Here is an 18,907-nt window from a genome sequence, read left to right on the forward strand (position 1 = left end):
GAAAGCTGGGATAATTTAGTTTTGTCTCTAGAGGGCATACAGGAGCGTGATTTATCAGTCAGTTACGTTACTGGGCGTTTGATTGAAGAATGGCAGAAGAGGCAAGAAAGGTCGTTGGCTGCAGAGACTTTTACTGGCGGGCGGTTTGGAAGGAGTTCTCATGCCGTGCCAGAGGTGAAGCAAAAGCAGCGTACTGGTGAGGAGTCAGCGTTTGCTGTTAGGCGTTGTTTCCGATGTGGGTCTTCAGCGCATCTAAAACGACAATGTCCGGAGTTGGTCAAGTCTCAGTTGCCGGTGAAGGAGCAGAGACGAGATCAGCAGCAGCAGCAGCGTAAAAAGAAATTCTTCAAACAAAAACAGTCGGCTCAGCTGGTGACCGCCAAGGTCAAGGTTGCTGATGAGAAACAAGCTGTCTGGGTGGTCGATTCGGGAGCGTCTCGGCACATCGTAAATTCAGATGAATTGTTTGTTTCCAAGAACTCAGCACAGCGCAGCCAGGTGGCTCTAGCAGACGGAAGTACTTCCGAAGTGATTTCGGGGGGTGCAGTTTTTGTTCCTTGTCTTCGTGAATGCCTGCAAAATGTACTTTGTGTGCCTTCATTAAGGAGCAATCTGATGTCTGTAGATTGTTTGCTAAAAGCTGGGTTTAAAGTGTATTTTGAAGGAGACAGTTGCATTATTAAGAAGGCTGGTGAGATTTTAGGCACTGCTAAGTCAGAGGGAGGCTTGTTTTGGCTTAAAGCAGGATCTCAAGTTGCAGCAGTAGTCAGTAAATCTCAGCCTGCCGTGAATAACAAAGCTATACATGACAACTGTGTGCACTTATTGCATAGGAAAATGGGGCATGCTTGCTGGAAAATTGTACTAAAAATGTCTGAATTGGCTGATGGGGGTAATTTAAAGAGTTGTAACAAGTACCTTGATTGTAATGTTTGTAAAAAGGTTAAAACCCACAGAGTCTCTTACCCCAGAAGTGACAGAGTTAGTGAGTCACCGCTACAGCTGGTTCACATGGACGTAATTGGTCCATTTGCTGTAAGCAGGGGTGGAGCACGCTTTTCACTAACAATTGTGGATGATGCCACACGTTACTCTTGGGTTTTTCCCATGAAGAATAAGGGTGATGTGTTCACTAAGTTTAAAGGCTGGGTGGCATCTGTGGAAAGATTTCTGTCCATTAAACTCAAAAGGATTCAGACGGACAGAGGTGGCGAATTTATGTCAAATGCCTTTAGAGATTGGTTACAAAAGCGTGGCATTGGGCATAGAAAAACGAACGTTTTTTCCCCAGAGGAGAATGGCGTTGCAGAGCGAAAAAACAGATCTTTACAAGATATGATGTTTGCCATGCTTGATGATGCTGATTTGCCCATGTCTTATTGGGGGGAGAGCATGCTCACCGCGTGTTATCTCCAAAATAGGCTCTTTCATCAAACAATAGGTACAACCCCGTACTTTAAATTGTTTCAGAAAAAACCTAAAATTGACCATTTGCATGTGTTTGGATCAAAAGCCTGGGTATTAATTCCGAAACAAATGAGAAAGAAGGGAGATCCTAAGACCAAACAGTTAGTGTTTGTGGGTTACCAGGAGCTGGGAAAAGGTTTCCGCTTTGCTGAAGGGACAAATGGCATTGTGATCTCCAGGAATGCCAGTTTTTGTGAACATAGTGGCTGGGAGAGACTACATGCCAATACTGAGGTTTGGTTTGAACCTTCCCAGGAGCTTCATGACTCTGAAGGTAAACATAGAGAATCAGAGTCTGAGGGGGAGGAAAGTTCAGATAAGAGCTCTCAAGAAAGTGGAGTTAGCCAGAGACCAGTTGCTAAGCAACAAAAGAGAGGTCGTAGTTCTGAGGAGGAAAGTGGGTCAGAAGAAAAATTTTCTCCCAGAAGATCTAAAAGACAAAACAAAGGAGTGCCTCCGGTGCGTTTTTCTCCAGATACTGCAAATGTGTTTAGTGTAATTGCAGAACCCAAGAGTTTTCAGGAGGTGTTAAAGTTACCAAAAGAGGAGGCAGAGCTCTGGAAACAGGCAATGGAGGAAGAGATGTCCTCTCTGAATGAGCACAAGGTTTTTACACCAGTAGCAGCACCTGAGGGGGCAAAGATTGTAGGCTGCAGGTGGGTGTACAAACTTAAACCTCTGGTGACAGGAGAGTACAAATACAAAGCTCGTCTAGTGGCTCAAGGATATTCTCAGAGGCCTGGAAAAGATTATGATGAAACTTTTTTCCCTACTGCTAAGGGGGACAGTGTAAGGCTGATTTTAACGCTTGGAGCAAAGAGAAAACTCCTGTTAAACCATTTTGATATCCAGACTGCATATTTACATGCACCAATATCAGAAGACCTGTATCTAGCCGAACCGCCTGGTTATGAGACAGGTTCCAATAGAGTGTTGAAATTAAACAAAGCTTTATATGGTCTCAAACAGGCTGCAAGATCTTGGAACAAATGTTTCCATGAGGCCTTAGTGTCATTTGGTTTCAAGCAGAGTACAGCTGACAATTGTGTTTATGTACGTGGTACAGGCAGTGATCAAGAGTTTTGTCTGATTTATGTAGATGATGTATTGTATGCCTGCAAAACAGATAAACAAACTAAAAGGTTTGCCAAGCAATTGTCCAGTAAGTTCAAAGTGAAGGACTTAGGCCCGGTTAGGACATATCTAGGGTTGGAAGTGTGCTGGGCCCAAGATGGCAGCTGCCTAATTAGTCAGCAGAACAAAGTTAAACAACTACTGACTACATACAGGATGCAGGATTGCAAAGGGGCAGCGGTGCCTATGGATCCAGGTTTCATAAAAACACTTCATACAGATGAGAGTCCTGAATTTGAACATCCTGATGTATATCACTCTGTAATTGGAAGTTTATTGTATCTAGCACAGTGGTCCAGACCTGATATTAGCTACGCAGTAGGCATATTAAGTAGATTGGTCTCAAAACCCACACTAAATGCCTGGAAAGGGGTAAAACAAGTTCTGAGATACCTCAAACAGACAATTGGCTATATGTTACAATTAAATTCTTCCGAGGACGAAATGTTGAGTTGCTACTGTGATAGTGACTGGGGAAATTTGCCAGATAGAAAATCTGTCACAGGACTAGTCATAATGGTCGGTGGAGCTTTAATCAGCTGGCGGTCACGCAAGCAAGACATTGTAAGTGTGTCATCAACGGAATCTGAGTACGCCGCATTGAGTGAATTGTGCAACGAGGTGATTTATTTCAAGCATTTGTTAGCAGATTTAAATGTGAATTGTGGAAAACCAGTACAAGTTTACATTGATAATCAGGCTTGTATAACCTTAAGTAAAACAGAGGGTTTCAAATCACGTTCTAAACATATCTCTGTAAAATACCAAAATGTACGTTGCTGTGTACAAGACAATATAATCACATGTACTTATGTATCAAGTGAAGAAAATGTAGCAGATGTATTAACTAAACCATTGGCAAAGATAAAGAACAAGCAAATGTGCAAGGGTTTAGGTTTGCTGGAAAAATAATCTCCTACATAGGTGTTATTTGATGTTAATTGTCCAGCAGAATCTGTGAGGGGGTGTTCAGGTTCTGTTAATTGATTTTGTGGGAACTTGCAGATTCTGGCTTCACACAATTAACTCAAGGCAGTGTCAATTTACTCTTGGCAGAAAGCCAAGGTCTGCTTGACCTAGAAACTACTTACTCTGATTGGTTAACGACCAGCACTCAACTCTGTTATCTAGAAATGCTAGCACAGTTTGTTGTTAGGTGTGTTAGGAGTTAGAAGTGCTGTGTATGGTTATGAGAGAGAGAAAGAAAGAAAGGATTTATTTTGCTTTGTTTTGTATGCAGAAACTCTGCTGGTTTTATTTTTCCTTTTTAATAAATCCTGTAAATAGTTATTCTGAGTCTAGCTGACTAGTCATTACCACCTCAACTAGCTTCTTCGCTGTGCAGGAAAACTCTGCTACGTTTGGGCTAAAGCCAGTAGGGCTATGCCTGACACTTCAAAGTTCCATGAGTTTCAGTCCCATGGTGAGGCCTGAATCCCGACTGGAAGGGATCCAAATGGTCTGTTTCCTCCAGGCGTGCTTGGAGTTGTTTGGCAACCACCCGCTCAATCACCTTGCCCAAGAATGGAAGATTTGAGACTGGGCGATAGCTGGCCATCGTGGCCGCATCTAAAGATGGTTTTTTAAGAAGCGGTTTAATGACCGCCTCTTTCAGCGGGTCTGGGAAGGCTCCCTCACAGAGGGAAGCATTCACCACCCCGCAGAGCCCATCGCCCAGCCCTTCCCGGCTCGCTTTTATCAGCCAGGATGGGCAAGGATCCAGGAGACAGGTGGTCGGTTTCACTTGTCCAAGCATCCTGTCCACATCCTCGGAGGTAACAGATTGGAATTGATCCCATGTAACAGGACCAGACTCCCTCCCCCCCTCGTTGGAGTGCTACTTTGGCCCTTAGCAAGCTCCACTAAGCTCCATTCTTGGTTGAAGGATCTGTGTGTATTGCTGGAGTCTGAATTAAGTGTCTGGGTGGCTAATGTTACTGTTTGATTTGTATGGAGATTTGTAAAGTTTTTGTTCCATTGATACACATGAAACCAATCTATCCCACCTTTTATATACACCAGCATTTCTTGTATTTCTTCTTCACTTTATTTTTGCAGTTTCTTTTATTTGTCTTTCTAAAGATCAGGCATAGGCTGTGTGCTGGGAATATGTTTCTACTAACATGCAGAATTTGATGCTGAGCCAAGAAGGTATCTCCCAACTCCATAAGAAAGATATATTTTCTGGCACTACCCTATGGCTTGTTAGCCAGATTTCCCATTAAGTTCAATGGGACACACAGATAAGAATGTACTGAATGGGAACCTGGACTTACTTACCTGGGAGTAAGCCCCCTGGGCCACACGCCTCAATGAAAAGAGCAGTTCATAATTCTTAATGAATTAATGGTGAGTGGATTTCTGTGGGGGATCAGAGGCTTGCATGTCTCTGAATGTCATTTGTTGGGGAACAAGACCACCAAAGGTCGTGTAGTAAAACAGAGGGGACACTTATACATGTTTGGTGTACCTGTGAAAAAATCAAAAGCTTCTGGAACACAGTATATGACGAGCTTAAAAAAATGTTTAAGTATATCTTAATGAAAAATATATAAGCTTTTCTATTGGGGGAATGGACACAGGTATAGCAAGAGAAGATCAGAAAATATTCCTCTATGTAACAGGAGCAACAAGGATCCTAATTGCTAAAAACTGGGGGGTGGGGGGACTGTGCCAACAAAAAAGGAATGTCAAGACAAACTGTTAGAGTATATTGAACTGGCTAGATTAACAGAGGCAATTAGAGATCACACTAGACAAGAGTTTCAAAAAGCATGGCGAAAATGCAGAGAATACTTCACAAAACAGTGCCCTAAAATACATACCTGCACTTGTTTTGATTAATGTCTGCAGGAGACTTTGTGGATATTTAACATAATAAGAAAAATCTTAATAATTATTCATAAAGGAACCAGTGAAGAAGAAGAAGAAGAAGAAGAAGAAGAAGAAGAGGAGGAGGAGGAGGAGGAGGAGGAGGAGGAGGGGGAGTTTGGATTTGATATCCCGCTTTACCACTACCCGAAGGAGTCTCAAAGCGGTTAACATTCTCCTTTCCCTTCCTCCCCCACAACAAACACTCTGTGAGGTGAGTGGGGCTGAGACCAGCTCTATGGGAATCGGGTCTGTTTCGCTACGGCGAAGCGGGGACCCTCGAAAAAATCACAGGCGGGTGAAGCCTGTGACCGTGGGACTCGGCGGGCACCTTTTGCGCCCCCCCAATCTGCAAAGGAGCCCGATTACGGGCTCCGGAGTGAAGCGGGGAAGCGGCGCGGTGCTGTGAGTCAACTGCTTCTTCCGTGGAGCGAAGCTGCACAGCCGTTACCGGAGAGCACTACCTTTTTCCTCTGACAATTTGGCTACAAAACAGCTACCTGTGAGTAGGTTAATTTGGGAAATAAAGGAGAACAAAGAAGTAATTTGATACCGAAGCGGGGAGGCATAAACAGGAAGTCTGCCTTCCGTTCTTTGTAAATAGAGTAAAGCATTGAACTTGTAAGCTAAAACCGTGAAAGACGCTTGAAAAGGACTATTAGTCTAACATCAAAACAAGCGACTTCCCCCCTTGGCTGCAGGAGAGGAGGGGGGAAAGGTGTGAACTGTATTTCCCTCCAAAAAGAAAGAAAAGGAAGCTAAAATCCACCGCTTAAAACCTGGGAATGGGCTGCCAATGGACAATAAGAATGCCGTACTGTGAAATGCGCTGTTGGTGAATAGAGTACCTTTTGACAGCTAACTCTGCAAGTGAGATACAATGTTTCTGGCTGGCTTCTCCTGGTTTTAAAGTAACTGGAAAATAACTGGAATTGAAACTGTCGTCTATTTTGTGAATTGGGGGATTTAAAAAAAAGGTTATTTATTTTAAGGCAATAACTTCTGACTGCTACTGTGTCCCCCTAGTGGAAGTTTGAAATTGTTACAATAACAACTGGGCCAGGGGAATTTTCCACTTTAAAACAAATTCTGGTCGTGGGACTGACCTTGAGCCTTATCTAGAGTGTTATGGCAAATGGAAAAGAGAAGATAGATTTGCCTCAGGAAAAAACAACGAGGTCTGGTAGATCATTTCGCCCAGATGCTGGGCTGCAGCGAAGAGCATCAACATCTGGCCCCTCTGGCTCATCAACAGGGGCTGCATTTGTACAACCCAAACCCAAAGGAATGGCATCCGAAGATGTTTTAGTTCAGGCATCAGGCAAAATTAATGAATCTTTGGAAAAACTAAGTAAACAAGTGGCTGAAGCATCAAAAAAAATTGATCAAAATACCACTAGTATTAACAATTTGGGACAGAAGGTAAATACTAATACAGAAACTATTGAGAAATTGCTACAGGAATCTACTTTGACCCGAAAGACAGCTGATGAAGCAAAGGAAATAGCAGTTGCTGTAGAAGAGAAGATACCACCGATACACAGGCAACTTGAAGACCACAGGTCAATATTGTCTATGATTGAATTGAAGGAGAAACAAACGAATTTGAGGATCAGGGCCGTACCTGAACTTGAGAAAGACAACCTGACTGACTTTCTTATGCAAGAATTTGCAGACTTTTGGAACCCAGACTTGGAGAAGGAAGATTTTAAGATAGTGAGTGCTTTCAGGCTTGGAAGAGGAGGGAAGAAGAACAGGGTGAGAGACTGTTTGATCACCCTCTGAACAAAAGAGGAGAGAGACAAAATCTTGAGTCTGCACTTCCAGAAGACTTTGGAAATACATCAATCGAAAGTGGAGATATTTAAAGACATTCCGAAATATCTTTTGGACCTTAGGTCCAATTATAGAGATTTGGTTGCCCTGTTGAGAAGCAACAGAATTATCCTTAGGTGGGAATTTCCCCAAGGCCTATCCTTTAGCTTTAAAGGAAGAAAGATAAAAATAAGATCAGTGGACGACAAAGAAAGATTTTTGAAAGACCACGGGGAAGACCTGCAGAAAGAATCTGGAGAAGAGTCAAGAGCACTAGAAGTAATAATAGACATAGCAAAACTACCTTTTGGATTAAAAGACTGCCCAGAGAAGGTGATACCACCGACAGAGCAGGAACAGGCACTTGGTGCAGTTGGAGGAAAGTAAAGTAACTACATCATGGCTCTGCAACTATTAAGTTGGAATTGTAATGGTCTCAACTCCCCCCAGAAAAGGAAAACAGTGTTTCATTTATTAAAAAAGGAAAATTGGATTTGATTTGTCTACAGGAAACACATGTGACAAGGCTACATAGAAAAGTATTGATCAATAAAAGACTGGGCCAGGAGTTTATTTCATTGGATAAAGTTAAAAAAAGAGGAGTAGTGATTTATGCAAAGGAGAGACTATCACCGAAATTTATCTTTAAAGATGACCAAGGAAGATTTGTGGCAATTGAAATTCAAATACAAATACAATTCCCCCCCCAATAAATATCATTAAAAAAAATATTCAAATACAAGGAGAGAAATTCTTAATAGTAGGAGTTTACACACCAAATGAGGGGAAATCCGAATTCTTTAAAAAGTTGCATGAGACCTTGATGGACTATTTGGACTATAATGTGATTTTGATGGGAGATATGAATGGAGTGGTATCTACACTTATGGACAAGGCACAAAGACAGGTAGTCACTAAGGATGGTAGACTACCGAAAACCTTTTTTGAGATGACAGACAACCTGGACTTAGTTGATATCTGGAGAACAAAGAATCCCTTGGCTAGAGGGGGAACCTTCTTCTCTGAAGCCAAAATGACTTGGACAAGAATTGACCAAATATGGGTAACTAGAGGAATGGCACAAAAAACAAGAAAAGTGGAAATTTGCCCCAAAACCTGCTCCGACCACAATGCTGTGAAGATGAAGATGAAACTAACATCAACTGGCTCCTTCAGATGGAGGATGAATGACACCTTATTTAGAGATGAAGAAGTGACTAAGAAGGCCCAAAAAACCTTGAGAGACTATTTTGAGATAAATATGAACACCAATGTTGAAAAAAGAGTAATCTGGGACGCAAGCAAAGCTGTTATGAGAGGGTTCTTGATACAACAGAATGCAATAAAGAAGAGAATTCAAAATGAGAAGAAAGATAAAATATTGGAGAAAATAAAGGAAAGTGAAAAGAAATTGAGAGCAAAACCAAAGTCGCAAGAGATCTTGAGAGAAATAAAGTTATATCAAGTACAATATATGAAAATGATGAATCAGGAGATAGAATGGAAAATTAAACAAATGAGACAAAAGACATTTGAGTCGGCTAATAAATGTGGAAAATTGTTGGCTTGGCAAATGAAAAAAAGACAAAAACTAAATACTATTATAAATTTAGAAGTGGAAGGAAAGAACATACAGAACCCAGTTGAGATTAGAAACTGTTTCCGGAGGTATTTTAAACAACTATATACACAAGGGCCACAGAAAGAAATTGATGTATTCTGATTGTTGAAAATAAATGGATTACAAAAAATCTCTCAAGAAAATAAATTAATGCTGAACTATAAAATAACTGAACAGGAGGTAGAAGGTGCCATCCAGAATATGCAATTAGGTAAATCTCCAGGACCGGATGGACTGACTTCTAGATACTACAGATCTTTAAGAGAATGGTTAGTACAACCTTTAAAGGAAGTCTGCAACGAAATAATGGATGGGAAAAGGGCACCAGAGTCATGGAAAGAAGCGTATATTACATTGTGGTGTAGTGGTTAAGAGCGGTAGTCTCGTAATCTGGGGAACCGGGTTCGCGTCTCCACTCCTCCACATGCAGCTGCTGGGTGACCTTGGGCCAGTCACACTTCTTTGAAGTCTCTCAGCCCCACTCACCTCACAGAGTGTTTGTTGTGGGGGAGGAAGGGAAAGGAGAATGTTAGCCGCTTTGAGACTCCTGAAGGGGAGTGAAAGGCGGGATATCAAATCCAAACTCTTCTTCTTCTACTTGTACCGAAGACAGAGACTGAAAAGACGCAGCTTAAGAACTCCCGCCCCATATCACTGCTTAATGTGGATTATAAAATCTTTGCAGACATTTTGGCTAAAAGACTAAAAAAAGTGTTAGTGGAAGAGATTCATAAAGATCAAGCAGGCTTTCTCCCAGGTAGACACTTGTCCGATAATATGAGAAACATAATCAATATTTTAGAAAAATTACAAGTGAATATTAACACCAAGGCAGTTTTGATATTTGTGGACACGGAGAAAGCTTTTGACAACATTTCTTGGAGTTTCATGAAGAAGAATCTACAGGGGATGGGGGTAGGCCAAGGCTTTGGAAACGGTATAAGTGCAATTTATTCAGAACAAAAGGCTAAATTAATTGTTAATAACGTGGTGACAGAAGAATTTAAGATAGAAAAAGGGACACGACAAGGTTGCCCAATCTCCCCATTGCTTTTTATATCGGTCCTGGAGGTCCTGCTGAACATGATTAGAAAGGACCAATTGGTTAAAGGTATACAAGTCGGAGCTTTCCAGGTGGAAAAATCAAAATTGGAAACAGAACTGTTAGAACCCAAAACCAAGATTTTGTCAAAGATGTATAATTTGCTGTTGAAATGGAATACTCAGGATGAAACGGTGAAATCTGCTATGATTAAATGGGCACAAGATGTTGGACATAACATAATGATGGCTGACTGGGAACAGTTATGGACCACAGGTATGAAGTAATGCCTTAAGAGAGAATATTATGAAAATGATATACAGGTGGTACATGACCCCAGTCAAGCTTGCAAAAATCTACCATTTGTCCGATAACAAATGTTGGAAATGTAAAGAAACTGAAGGTACATTCTTTCACCTTTGGTGGACGTGCCAAGGATTAAGGCTTTCTCGGAGATGATTTATAATGAAATGAAAAGGGTATTTAAATATACCTTTCTTAAGAAACCAGAGGCCTTTCTCCTGGGCATGGTCGGCCAAATGGTGCTAAAGCAGGACAGAACTTTCTTTATGTATGCCACAACAGCAGCAGGAATACTTATTGCAAAGTATTGGAAGACACAAGATCTACCCACTCTGGAAGAATGGCAGATGAGGGTGATGGACTACATGGAATTGGCGGAAATGACTGGCAGAATCCGAGACCAGGGAGAAGAGTCGGTGGAAGAAGATTGGAAGAAATTTAAAGACTATTTACAGAAATACTGTAAAATTAATGAATGTTAGAATGATGTCAGAATGAAGTTAAGTGGTTTTAGCAGCAATGTTATAAAGGTGTCTGTAAAAATGGATTGTTAACAGGTGAGAACCTAAAGCTATAATATATTAAGTTAAAGGATTAAGATAAAAACAAAGAGGGAAAGGAATTGCTGAATTAATTAACTGAACTGGAATACAAAAAAGGGAGGCGTGAGGAGGTCAGGGAAACAAGTAAATGAAATGTAAGGCATGGAAAGATTGATTTGTTTTTTAAGTCTCTTTTATTTTTTCTGTATTTTGTATTTTTTCTTTTTTCTATTTTTCTTTTTCTTATATATGTAACTCCCCCCCCCCTTGGAAACCTTAATAAACATCATTTTTTTTAAAAAAAAGAAATATACAGCATGCTGGACTAGATGGGACTTGGTCTGACCTGCCTGTAGAGCTTTCCTAATGCTGTTGAGGCCAAACTTGCTGTTGAGACGCACACACACGTCAAACTTTGGCACTGCACCTGTGATTTCTTGTAAACATGTTTTTGTTCATCTCTGCACCTGCCACCCAAGTTGCGCAAGGACTTCAGGTTGTTACAGTGGTCAATTTTCTTCTCCTTATGATTGTCAAAATCATAGCTATTCATTCTTGCCAAGATCAGGATATATTTCTAGACATCACAATCAAGGGCAGGATGACGTTATTCCTAGCTCTGTGCCTGGGGAGAAAAGTGGATGCACAAAATAGCTGATATGTCAGACACAGTCTGAATGAACAGCTGAGGGATACCTGAACGCTATCCATACTGGGAAAGTCACTGCAGTTTTGCTCTTGCAAGAGTTTTTGGCTTCTGATTATCTAGTTGGAGAGGAGAGAGAAGGAGCTACAAGTGTAGGAGGCACAGGCAAAATGATTTCCCTCCTGCTTCTCTTGCTAATGCAGCATGGAGACTGCAAAAATGTTAGACAAATATGTCCCACGAATCTGATCTGGGAAGAAAGTCAAACACTCAATTACTACCGGCCTGGAGACTTCCTAATTGCTGGGATCATATCTCCACGTTCATTCACTGAAGAAGACCCATACATTTTTTCCCAGACTCCCTCAAAGAGGCTTGCATGGTAAATAATTAGAGGCTACTGAATGTCATGCTTCTCCAACACCACTCCAATAGTTTCTACTTACCGGTAATTTATAATAATAAATGGCCAATAAATTTTCACCTTGTAACAAAGTGATCCTCAGATGTAGAGCGGTATATAACTTTATTAAATAAGAAATAAAATAAAATATGTCTTGTCTCAGCCCAAACTACAAACATACATATCATTGTTTGGGGATGAGATACTTTGAGATTGATATCGATTAGAAATAACATTTGTTTTCTTTACATGGTGAATAGGTTTCTGACATTTTTTATTTGATGTTTCATTGCAGTCTTACACCTAGGTTCTACTGGCACATCTTGTCCTTCTTGTTCTCTGTTCAGGAGGTCAACCAGAATTCCAGGTTCTTACCCAACATTTCCTTGGGCTACAACCTCTTTGAGAACTTTTTGGATGCAAGAATGACTTCTGATGGCATGATAGACTTGCTTGCAGGTGGTGAAAGCAGTATTCCAAACTATAGCTGTGGAAGATGGAATAACCTTCTGGCTGTTCTTGAACGGGCCAATTCTGCCATCTCAAAAGTGATTTCAGTCATGTCAGGTATCTACAAAGTTGCACAGGTATGAAGGGAAGGGACAAGAAGGGTCTATGAAAAAGTGAGAAAAACCTTAGCCATAGAAGAAGACTGGATCCAGGGATGTTTCTTCCAACATCCACCAATCTGGCACTCTCCAATTTTTTCAGACAAAAACTCCAGTCAACTCCAGCCATAACAGACAATAAGTACAGTGGTACCTCGGGTTACATACGCTTCAGGTTACATACGCTTCAGGTTACATACGCTTCAGGTTACAGACTCCGCTAACCCAGAAATAGTACCTCGGGTTAAAAACTTTGCTTCAGGATGGGAACAGAAATCGTGCTCCAGCGGCGCGGCAGCAGCAGGAGGCCCCATTAGCTAAATTGGTGCTTCAGGTTAAGAACAGACCTCTGGAACAAATTAAGTACTTAACCCGAGGTACCACAGTAATAACAGACAATAAATACAGTATCTATTCCTTTTACTCAAAGTCAAACAAATCACTAATCCATTCCTTTTCTCACTAGATCAGTTATGGCTTTATGACTCAGACACTGGATAAGAAAACTGAAGTCCCCTTTGTCTATCAAATGGTCCCCAAGAGGGAAATCCAGTATTGGGGGATTGTCAAGTTGCTCCTGAATTTTGGATGGACATGGACTGGCCTCTTGGTTTCAGACAATGATAATGGAGAAAGGTTCTTGAGTGCCTTGACACCTCTGATGATCAACAATGGAATTTGCATTGCCTTATTAAAAAGAATGCCAGACCATAACCTAAATCCATATCTCATTCCAAGTGAACCATTTATCATATGGGACAAAGTCAAAATATTTGTTTACTATAGAAGCAGTCAAGCAGCATGGATTGATCTCATGATAATACAACAATTTCTTGAGAAACAAATTGGGGGGAAAGTTTGGATCTCAACAGGTCTTCAAGACATTAATGTTAATTTGAATAGTGATTCTGATCTTCTCCAGTACATCCATGGATCTTTGTCCTTCATAATGAAGCCCCAACTAAGGAAAAGATACCAACCCTATGATCCACTTTCCAAACTCCTTATACAGTTTTGGGATAAAGTATTTCATTGTTTATATAGAAAGGACACATTGGCTGGAAAAATTCAGACAAGATGCACAGAGAATGAGAAACTGGAGATGGTGCCTGAAGAGGAGCTGGAGAGAGTCCTGTCTCAAGACAACTATATCACTTACTTCAGTGTCCAAGCTGTGGCTCAGGCTTTGAATGCTGCCTATTCATCCAGATCAAAGTTCATGATGATGGGAAGTGGTGGAGACAGGCTGGAACGTCAAAGGCTACAGCCATGGCAGGTATTTCCTGTTCCTTGTTGCAAATGGCAACCCATTTCCCCACCACTGGAATCAAATTTATGGCTGAGGATTCCCCCACCCCCCTTTTTGCTCATTTTGGTGGAAAATCTCATTAGTGAGTCTTGTGACGGAAGAAAACGTTTGTGCCTATTCTGGTTATGTCAGAACAGTCCCCCACCATCTAGTTCTTCCTCTCTGGTGCCCTGAGAGAGATGCAGCCATCATAGCAGAAGTTGTTTCCTCCTCATCTCCCATTGTGTCTCTGCTGGGACTTGAAATTGCCCATCAAGTGTAAAACAGAAGGAATTTTTAATTATATATTAATATCTAAACTTTTACATAATAAAATTGGCCTTTGTCAAAAGAGTGCAGGGCGGTTTAACAACTTGGATAGTATGAAACACATTGTGCAAGTTCTACTGAAAGCGGCTACACTTTGAAGGGAAAGGAGAGACTTCAGTTTGCAGGCTTCCACATTATCTAGAATTCTGAGCAACCAAAGTTTCAATCTCATGGGAGTATGTATGTGCAAATTCCCCCTACTTTCAGATAATTTTACCAGGCAGGGTGACTACTCTGAACAGCCACACATCCCACTCCTATGCTCTTGACTGTGAGCAGACCTGAGTGGCCCCTATTGACAAATAACCTTCCCTGGTGATACAGTGAGCAGCTGAGGAAATGGTGTTCTAGTCATAAGGGTCTAACTGTGCACTAGGAGTGCCAATATGGCCCCTATGCCTGGGCCTGTAGGTGTCATGCCGCGTGCATCACTCTGGCACCAAAATTTGTGGATGCCCGACCCCTTCATGGGGAATTTTGTTGGTGCTTGGGCACCCACGGCCACAGGGAGTTGGCATCTAAGCTGTGCACTGATTTCTAGGACCATCTATGTTTAAAAAGTTTGGCATTTGTGCTATTTTTATTTTTTAAGAAGTATTTTTATTGTCTTTTGTATTTATCTTAATCTCTGTAAACCTTGATATTTTATACAATGACTTGCCTACAAATGTTCTAATAAGGAAATGGAATAGCTGAAAAGATTCACGACTTTGGATGAAATGTGCACAGACCCCAATTCCTAGGAGATTAGAGCTCAAAGTGTAGAGGGCTTATATTCAACTTTTCTGTTTCATAAATGCTGGTGTTTTTTCCTGCTGTTCCAGCTTCACCCTTTCTTAAGAGGACTCCAGTTTTTGAATACTTCCATGGGCAGCCTCAGATTGGATGAGAATGGGCAGATACCAGCTTACTATGACATTGAGAACTGGGTGATGTTTCCCAATAAGACTCGTGTAAGAGTGCCGGTTGGGAGTATAGGGAGAGACGGATCCACTGGCATGAAGTTCACAATCAACTCACAAGCCATTGTGTGGCCCAAGTGGTCTGAGAAGGTATGGCAATCTACTTTATCCCACATGACATCTGTAAAGCTCTAGTCACTAAGTGAATAATTCCAAGGGCACTTTGACTACAGCCCTTTGCACACCTGGTGAGGAGTAAGGGCTCATTGACACTTCCATTTGTGCCACAATGCGACTTACAGGTCCTGATTTGTGTCAGAGCAGGGTTTTGTTTTAGGAAGGAAGGAAGGGAGGGAGGGAGGGAGGGAGGGAGGGAGGGAGGAAGGAAGGAAGGAAGGAAGGAAGGAAGGAAGGAAGGAAGGAAGGAAGGAAGGAAGGAAGGGACTGCTTTGACATGGAGCTTTAATGCATGGACCTGTGACTAGAAAGATGGCCCAAAAGGAAGTGTGGATAAGCCCTAATCAGTGGAGTGCAGGATTTCCAAAGTCAGCCCAGGGGGTGAATGAGATTCATGTCCAGATTTCAGGAAGCAATGAGTAGAAAGGAGAGCTCTTGCTACCTGGAATTTTGATGGCATCTCCTGGCCTGTGTTAACAACATGGTGCCCGCATACAACATGGAGAGCCAGTGTGGTGTAGTGGTTAAGAGCAGTAGTCTCGTAATCTGAGTAACCGGGTTCGTGTCTCCGCTCCTCCACGTGCAGCTGCTGGGTGACCTTGGGCCAGTCACACTTCTCTGAAGTCTCTCAGCCCCACTCACCTCACAGAGTGTTTGTTGTGGGGGAGGAAGGGAAAGGAGAATGTTAGCCGCTTTGAGACTCCTGAAGGGGAGTGAAAGGCAGGATATCAAATCCAAACTCTTCTTCTTCTTCTTCTTCTTCTTCTTCTTCTTCTTCTTCTTCTTCTTCTTCTTCTTCTTCTTCTTCTTCTTCTTCTTCATACTACCGTGCAGGGAGGGGTTGATTGGAAACTGAATGCCACACTCTTGACACCAAGGATTCCACCTTAAGCAATTAGCATTATTAGCAGCAGCAATCGCATTAATAGAGGGATGGGAGACAGAAGGTCTAAGTGGAAGAAGCTGTCGCAAGAGACTCATCTCTCCATTTTCTTGCCAGGACTCAAAACAATTATTCTTGGAAAAAGAATAATAATGTAACCATAATTCAGGAGGCACTTTTTGAAATTGGAGTCGTCAGGTGGTGGTATGTTTAACTGCTGCTCCCATTGTTGTGTCCCAGCTACTGCCAACCTAGCAGTTCAAAAGCATACCAGTGCGAGTAGATAAATAAGTACCGCTGCAGCAGGAGGGTAAACAGAGTTTCTGTGCACTCTGGCACTCATCACAGTGTCCCATTGCACCAGAAGGGGTTTGGTCATACTGCACACATGACCCGGAAAGCTGTCTGAGGATGAACGCCGGCTCCCTTGGCCTGAAAGTGGGGATGAGCACAGCATGCCACAGTCAAGTTTCACTGGATTTAACCATCTAGGGATCCTTTGCCTTTACCTTCATGTATGTTTTATTGCTGCTGTTTTGTTATCACTGTCATTCTAGGGTTTTAAAATTGCTTTTTTAATATATACTTTTGCTTAGAATAAAGGTAAAGGAACCCCTGACCATTAGGTCCAGTCATGACTGACTCTGGAGTTGCGGCGCTCATCTTGCTTTATTGGCCGAGGGAGCCAGTGTACAGCTTCCGGGTCATGTGGCCAGCATGACTAAGCCACTTCTAGCGGACCAGAGCAGTGCACGGAAACGCCCTTTACCTTCCCGCCAGAGCAGTACCTATTTATCTACTTGCACTTTGACGTGTTTTCAAACTGCTAGGTTGGCAGGAGAAGGGACTGAGCAATGGGAGCTCACCCCGTTGTGGGGATTCGAACTGTCAACTTTCTGATCGGCAAGTCCTAGGCTCTGTGGTTTAACCCACACGCCACCCGTGTCCCAACTTGCTTAGAATAGTCAGATATAATTCTCCGAACAAAAAAGGAAACACACCAAAGAGGTTTCCCTGCCATGTTGTCCTGCATCAAAATGCTTCCATGGAAAAGTGCCTGGGGTCAGTGGGAATAGGGACCCTGTTAGGTCCATTCTAAACTCCATAAATGAATGACATAGACACAGATAGTCCAGACACTTTCTGTTTGATGCATGTTCTCAATGTTTAGACTGTACCTAGCTCCAGGTGTACCAAGAGCTGTCAACCTGGATATGCCAAAGTGGTTCAAGAAGGAAAGCCCGTTTGCTGCTATGCTTGTGCCCCATGTGCAGAAGGGACCATCTCTGCTCAGGAAGGTGGGTGAATATAAACGGGAGCCCTTTTGAGAATATAAATTGTGTAAACATTCACTTAGGGACTCTTTCTGTGAAGAGTCAAAAGACATTTTTGAATGTGTCTCATTTTTTGGCTTCTCTATTTTTCTTCCTCAGTTTCACATGGAACAGGACAGTATAAATTCAGCAAAAGCTGTACAAGAAGCACCTCTGTGGGAGGTCATTGCCTCTCAGCTTTAGCTATATCCCAAGTTTGTTTTGGTGATAAAACTGAGAAACTTCTCAAAACCACCTTTATTGTCATGGAGGAAGGCAACAGTATAAACATAAATAAGCAAATGAAATAACCAATTTTATCCACTCCTTTTTTAGACATTTCCCCCCCCCCTGACCCTCCCTTATATGGACACCTTTCCCCCTAAAATGTAATAGAACATAGATTGCTATGGATTTAAATGACGCTTAAGCACTCCTTTTCCCTCCTTAGATGCAAAACATTGCACCAAATGTCCAGAAGATCAGCATCCAAACAAGGGTCAAGTTCAATGTGTTCCCAAAAGTATCGCCTTCCTGACATATGAAGAAACTTTGGGGAGTGTTTTAGCTTCCATTGCTATCTTGCTGCTATTAATGACAAGCATTGTTTTAGGAATCTTCCTTAAGTACAAAGAAACTGCAATAGTCAAAGCCAATAACCGGGACCTCTCCTACATCCTCCTTGTCTCCCTCCTGCTCTCTTTTTTGTCCTCCTTCCTATTCATTGGCCGGCCAAGGAAGGAGACCTGCCTTCTTCGACAAATGGTCTTCAGCGTCATTTTCTCAGTTGCCGTCTCTTCTTTGCTGGCTAAAACCATCACTGTGGTGCTGGCCTTCATGGCCTCAAAGCCAGGGAACAGAGTGAGGAGATGGCTGGGGAAAAGTCTGGCCAACGCTGTTGTCATTTTCTGTTCCAGTGTCCAAGTTCTCATCTGCACCACCTGGCTGAGTACCTCTCCCCCATTCCCAGAGTCTGACATGCACTCCCAGCCTGCAGAGATTATCCTGCAATGCAATGAAGGGTCTGTGGCCATGTTTTATGGTGCCCTGGGCTACATGGGCTTCCTGGCTGCTATCTGCTTCGTGGTGGCTTTCCTAGCCAGAAAGCTGCCTGGGGCCTTCAATGAGGCCAAGCTGATCACCTTCAGCATGCTGGTCTTCTGCAGTGTTTGGGTGTCCTTTGTTCCCACCTACCTGAGCACCAAGGGGAAATACATGGTAGCTGTGCAGGTCTTCTCTATGTTGGCCTCCAGTGCTGGGCTTCTGGGCTGCATCTTCATCCCAAAGTGCTACATCATTATACTGAGACCTGATCTGAACACAAAGGAGCACTTGACAGCAAAATCCTAAAGATGGCATCTGATTCTCCAGGCTATATAAAGGGATGGGGTCTGATTACAACAGACTCTCAATCAGAAACAGTTGGTGTGAACTTAATTCACGTGTGACACAGGACCGTGGGATATGTAGTGGGCTTCAGGGTCCCTGTTATTATTCTACAATAGGTACTTACCGGTACATACTTTTACATAGCCTTTATCCTTTTCTTTTTTGCCAGGAGA

The 18,907-nt window shown here is 42.3% G+C and overlaps 2 protein-coding genes across 2 annotated transcripts in view; one reads left to right on the forward strand and one right to left on the reverse strand.

Moving 5' to 3' along the window:
• The window catches only part of LOC308578849 (vomeronasal type-2 receptor 26-like), a gene marked incomplete at both ends in the record, with an annotated part of 112,972 nt that overhangs the window by 71,242 nt on the left and 22,823 nt on the right, over positions 1 to 18,907 (reverse strand). The window lies entirely within an intron of this gene.
• On the forward strand, positions 6,760 to 18,848 carry LOC308578855 (vomeronasal type-2 receptor 26-like; the record flags this gene model as incomplete). Its single annotated transcript, XM_081179445.1, has 6 exons — positions 6,760 to 6,894; positions 12,192 to 12,431; positions 12,919 to 13,728; positions 14,895 to 15,122; positions 17,204 to 17,330; positions 17,797 to 18,848. 6 exons carry the CDS (start codon positions 6,760 to 6,762, stop codon positions 18,693 to 18,695), a joined length of 2,439 nt encoding a protein of 812 aa, XP_081035571.1. The 3' UTR covers positions 18,696 to 18,848.

Source organism: Podarcis bocagei, assembly GCF_964188305.1.
Source record: "Podarcis bocagei genome assembly, chromosome: 2".
Taxonomy (NCBI): domain Eukaryota; kingdom Metazoa; phylum Chordata; class Lepidosauria; order Squamata; family Lacertidae; genus Podarcis; species Podarcis bocagei.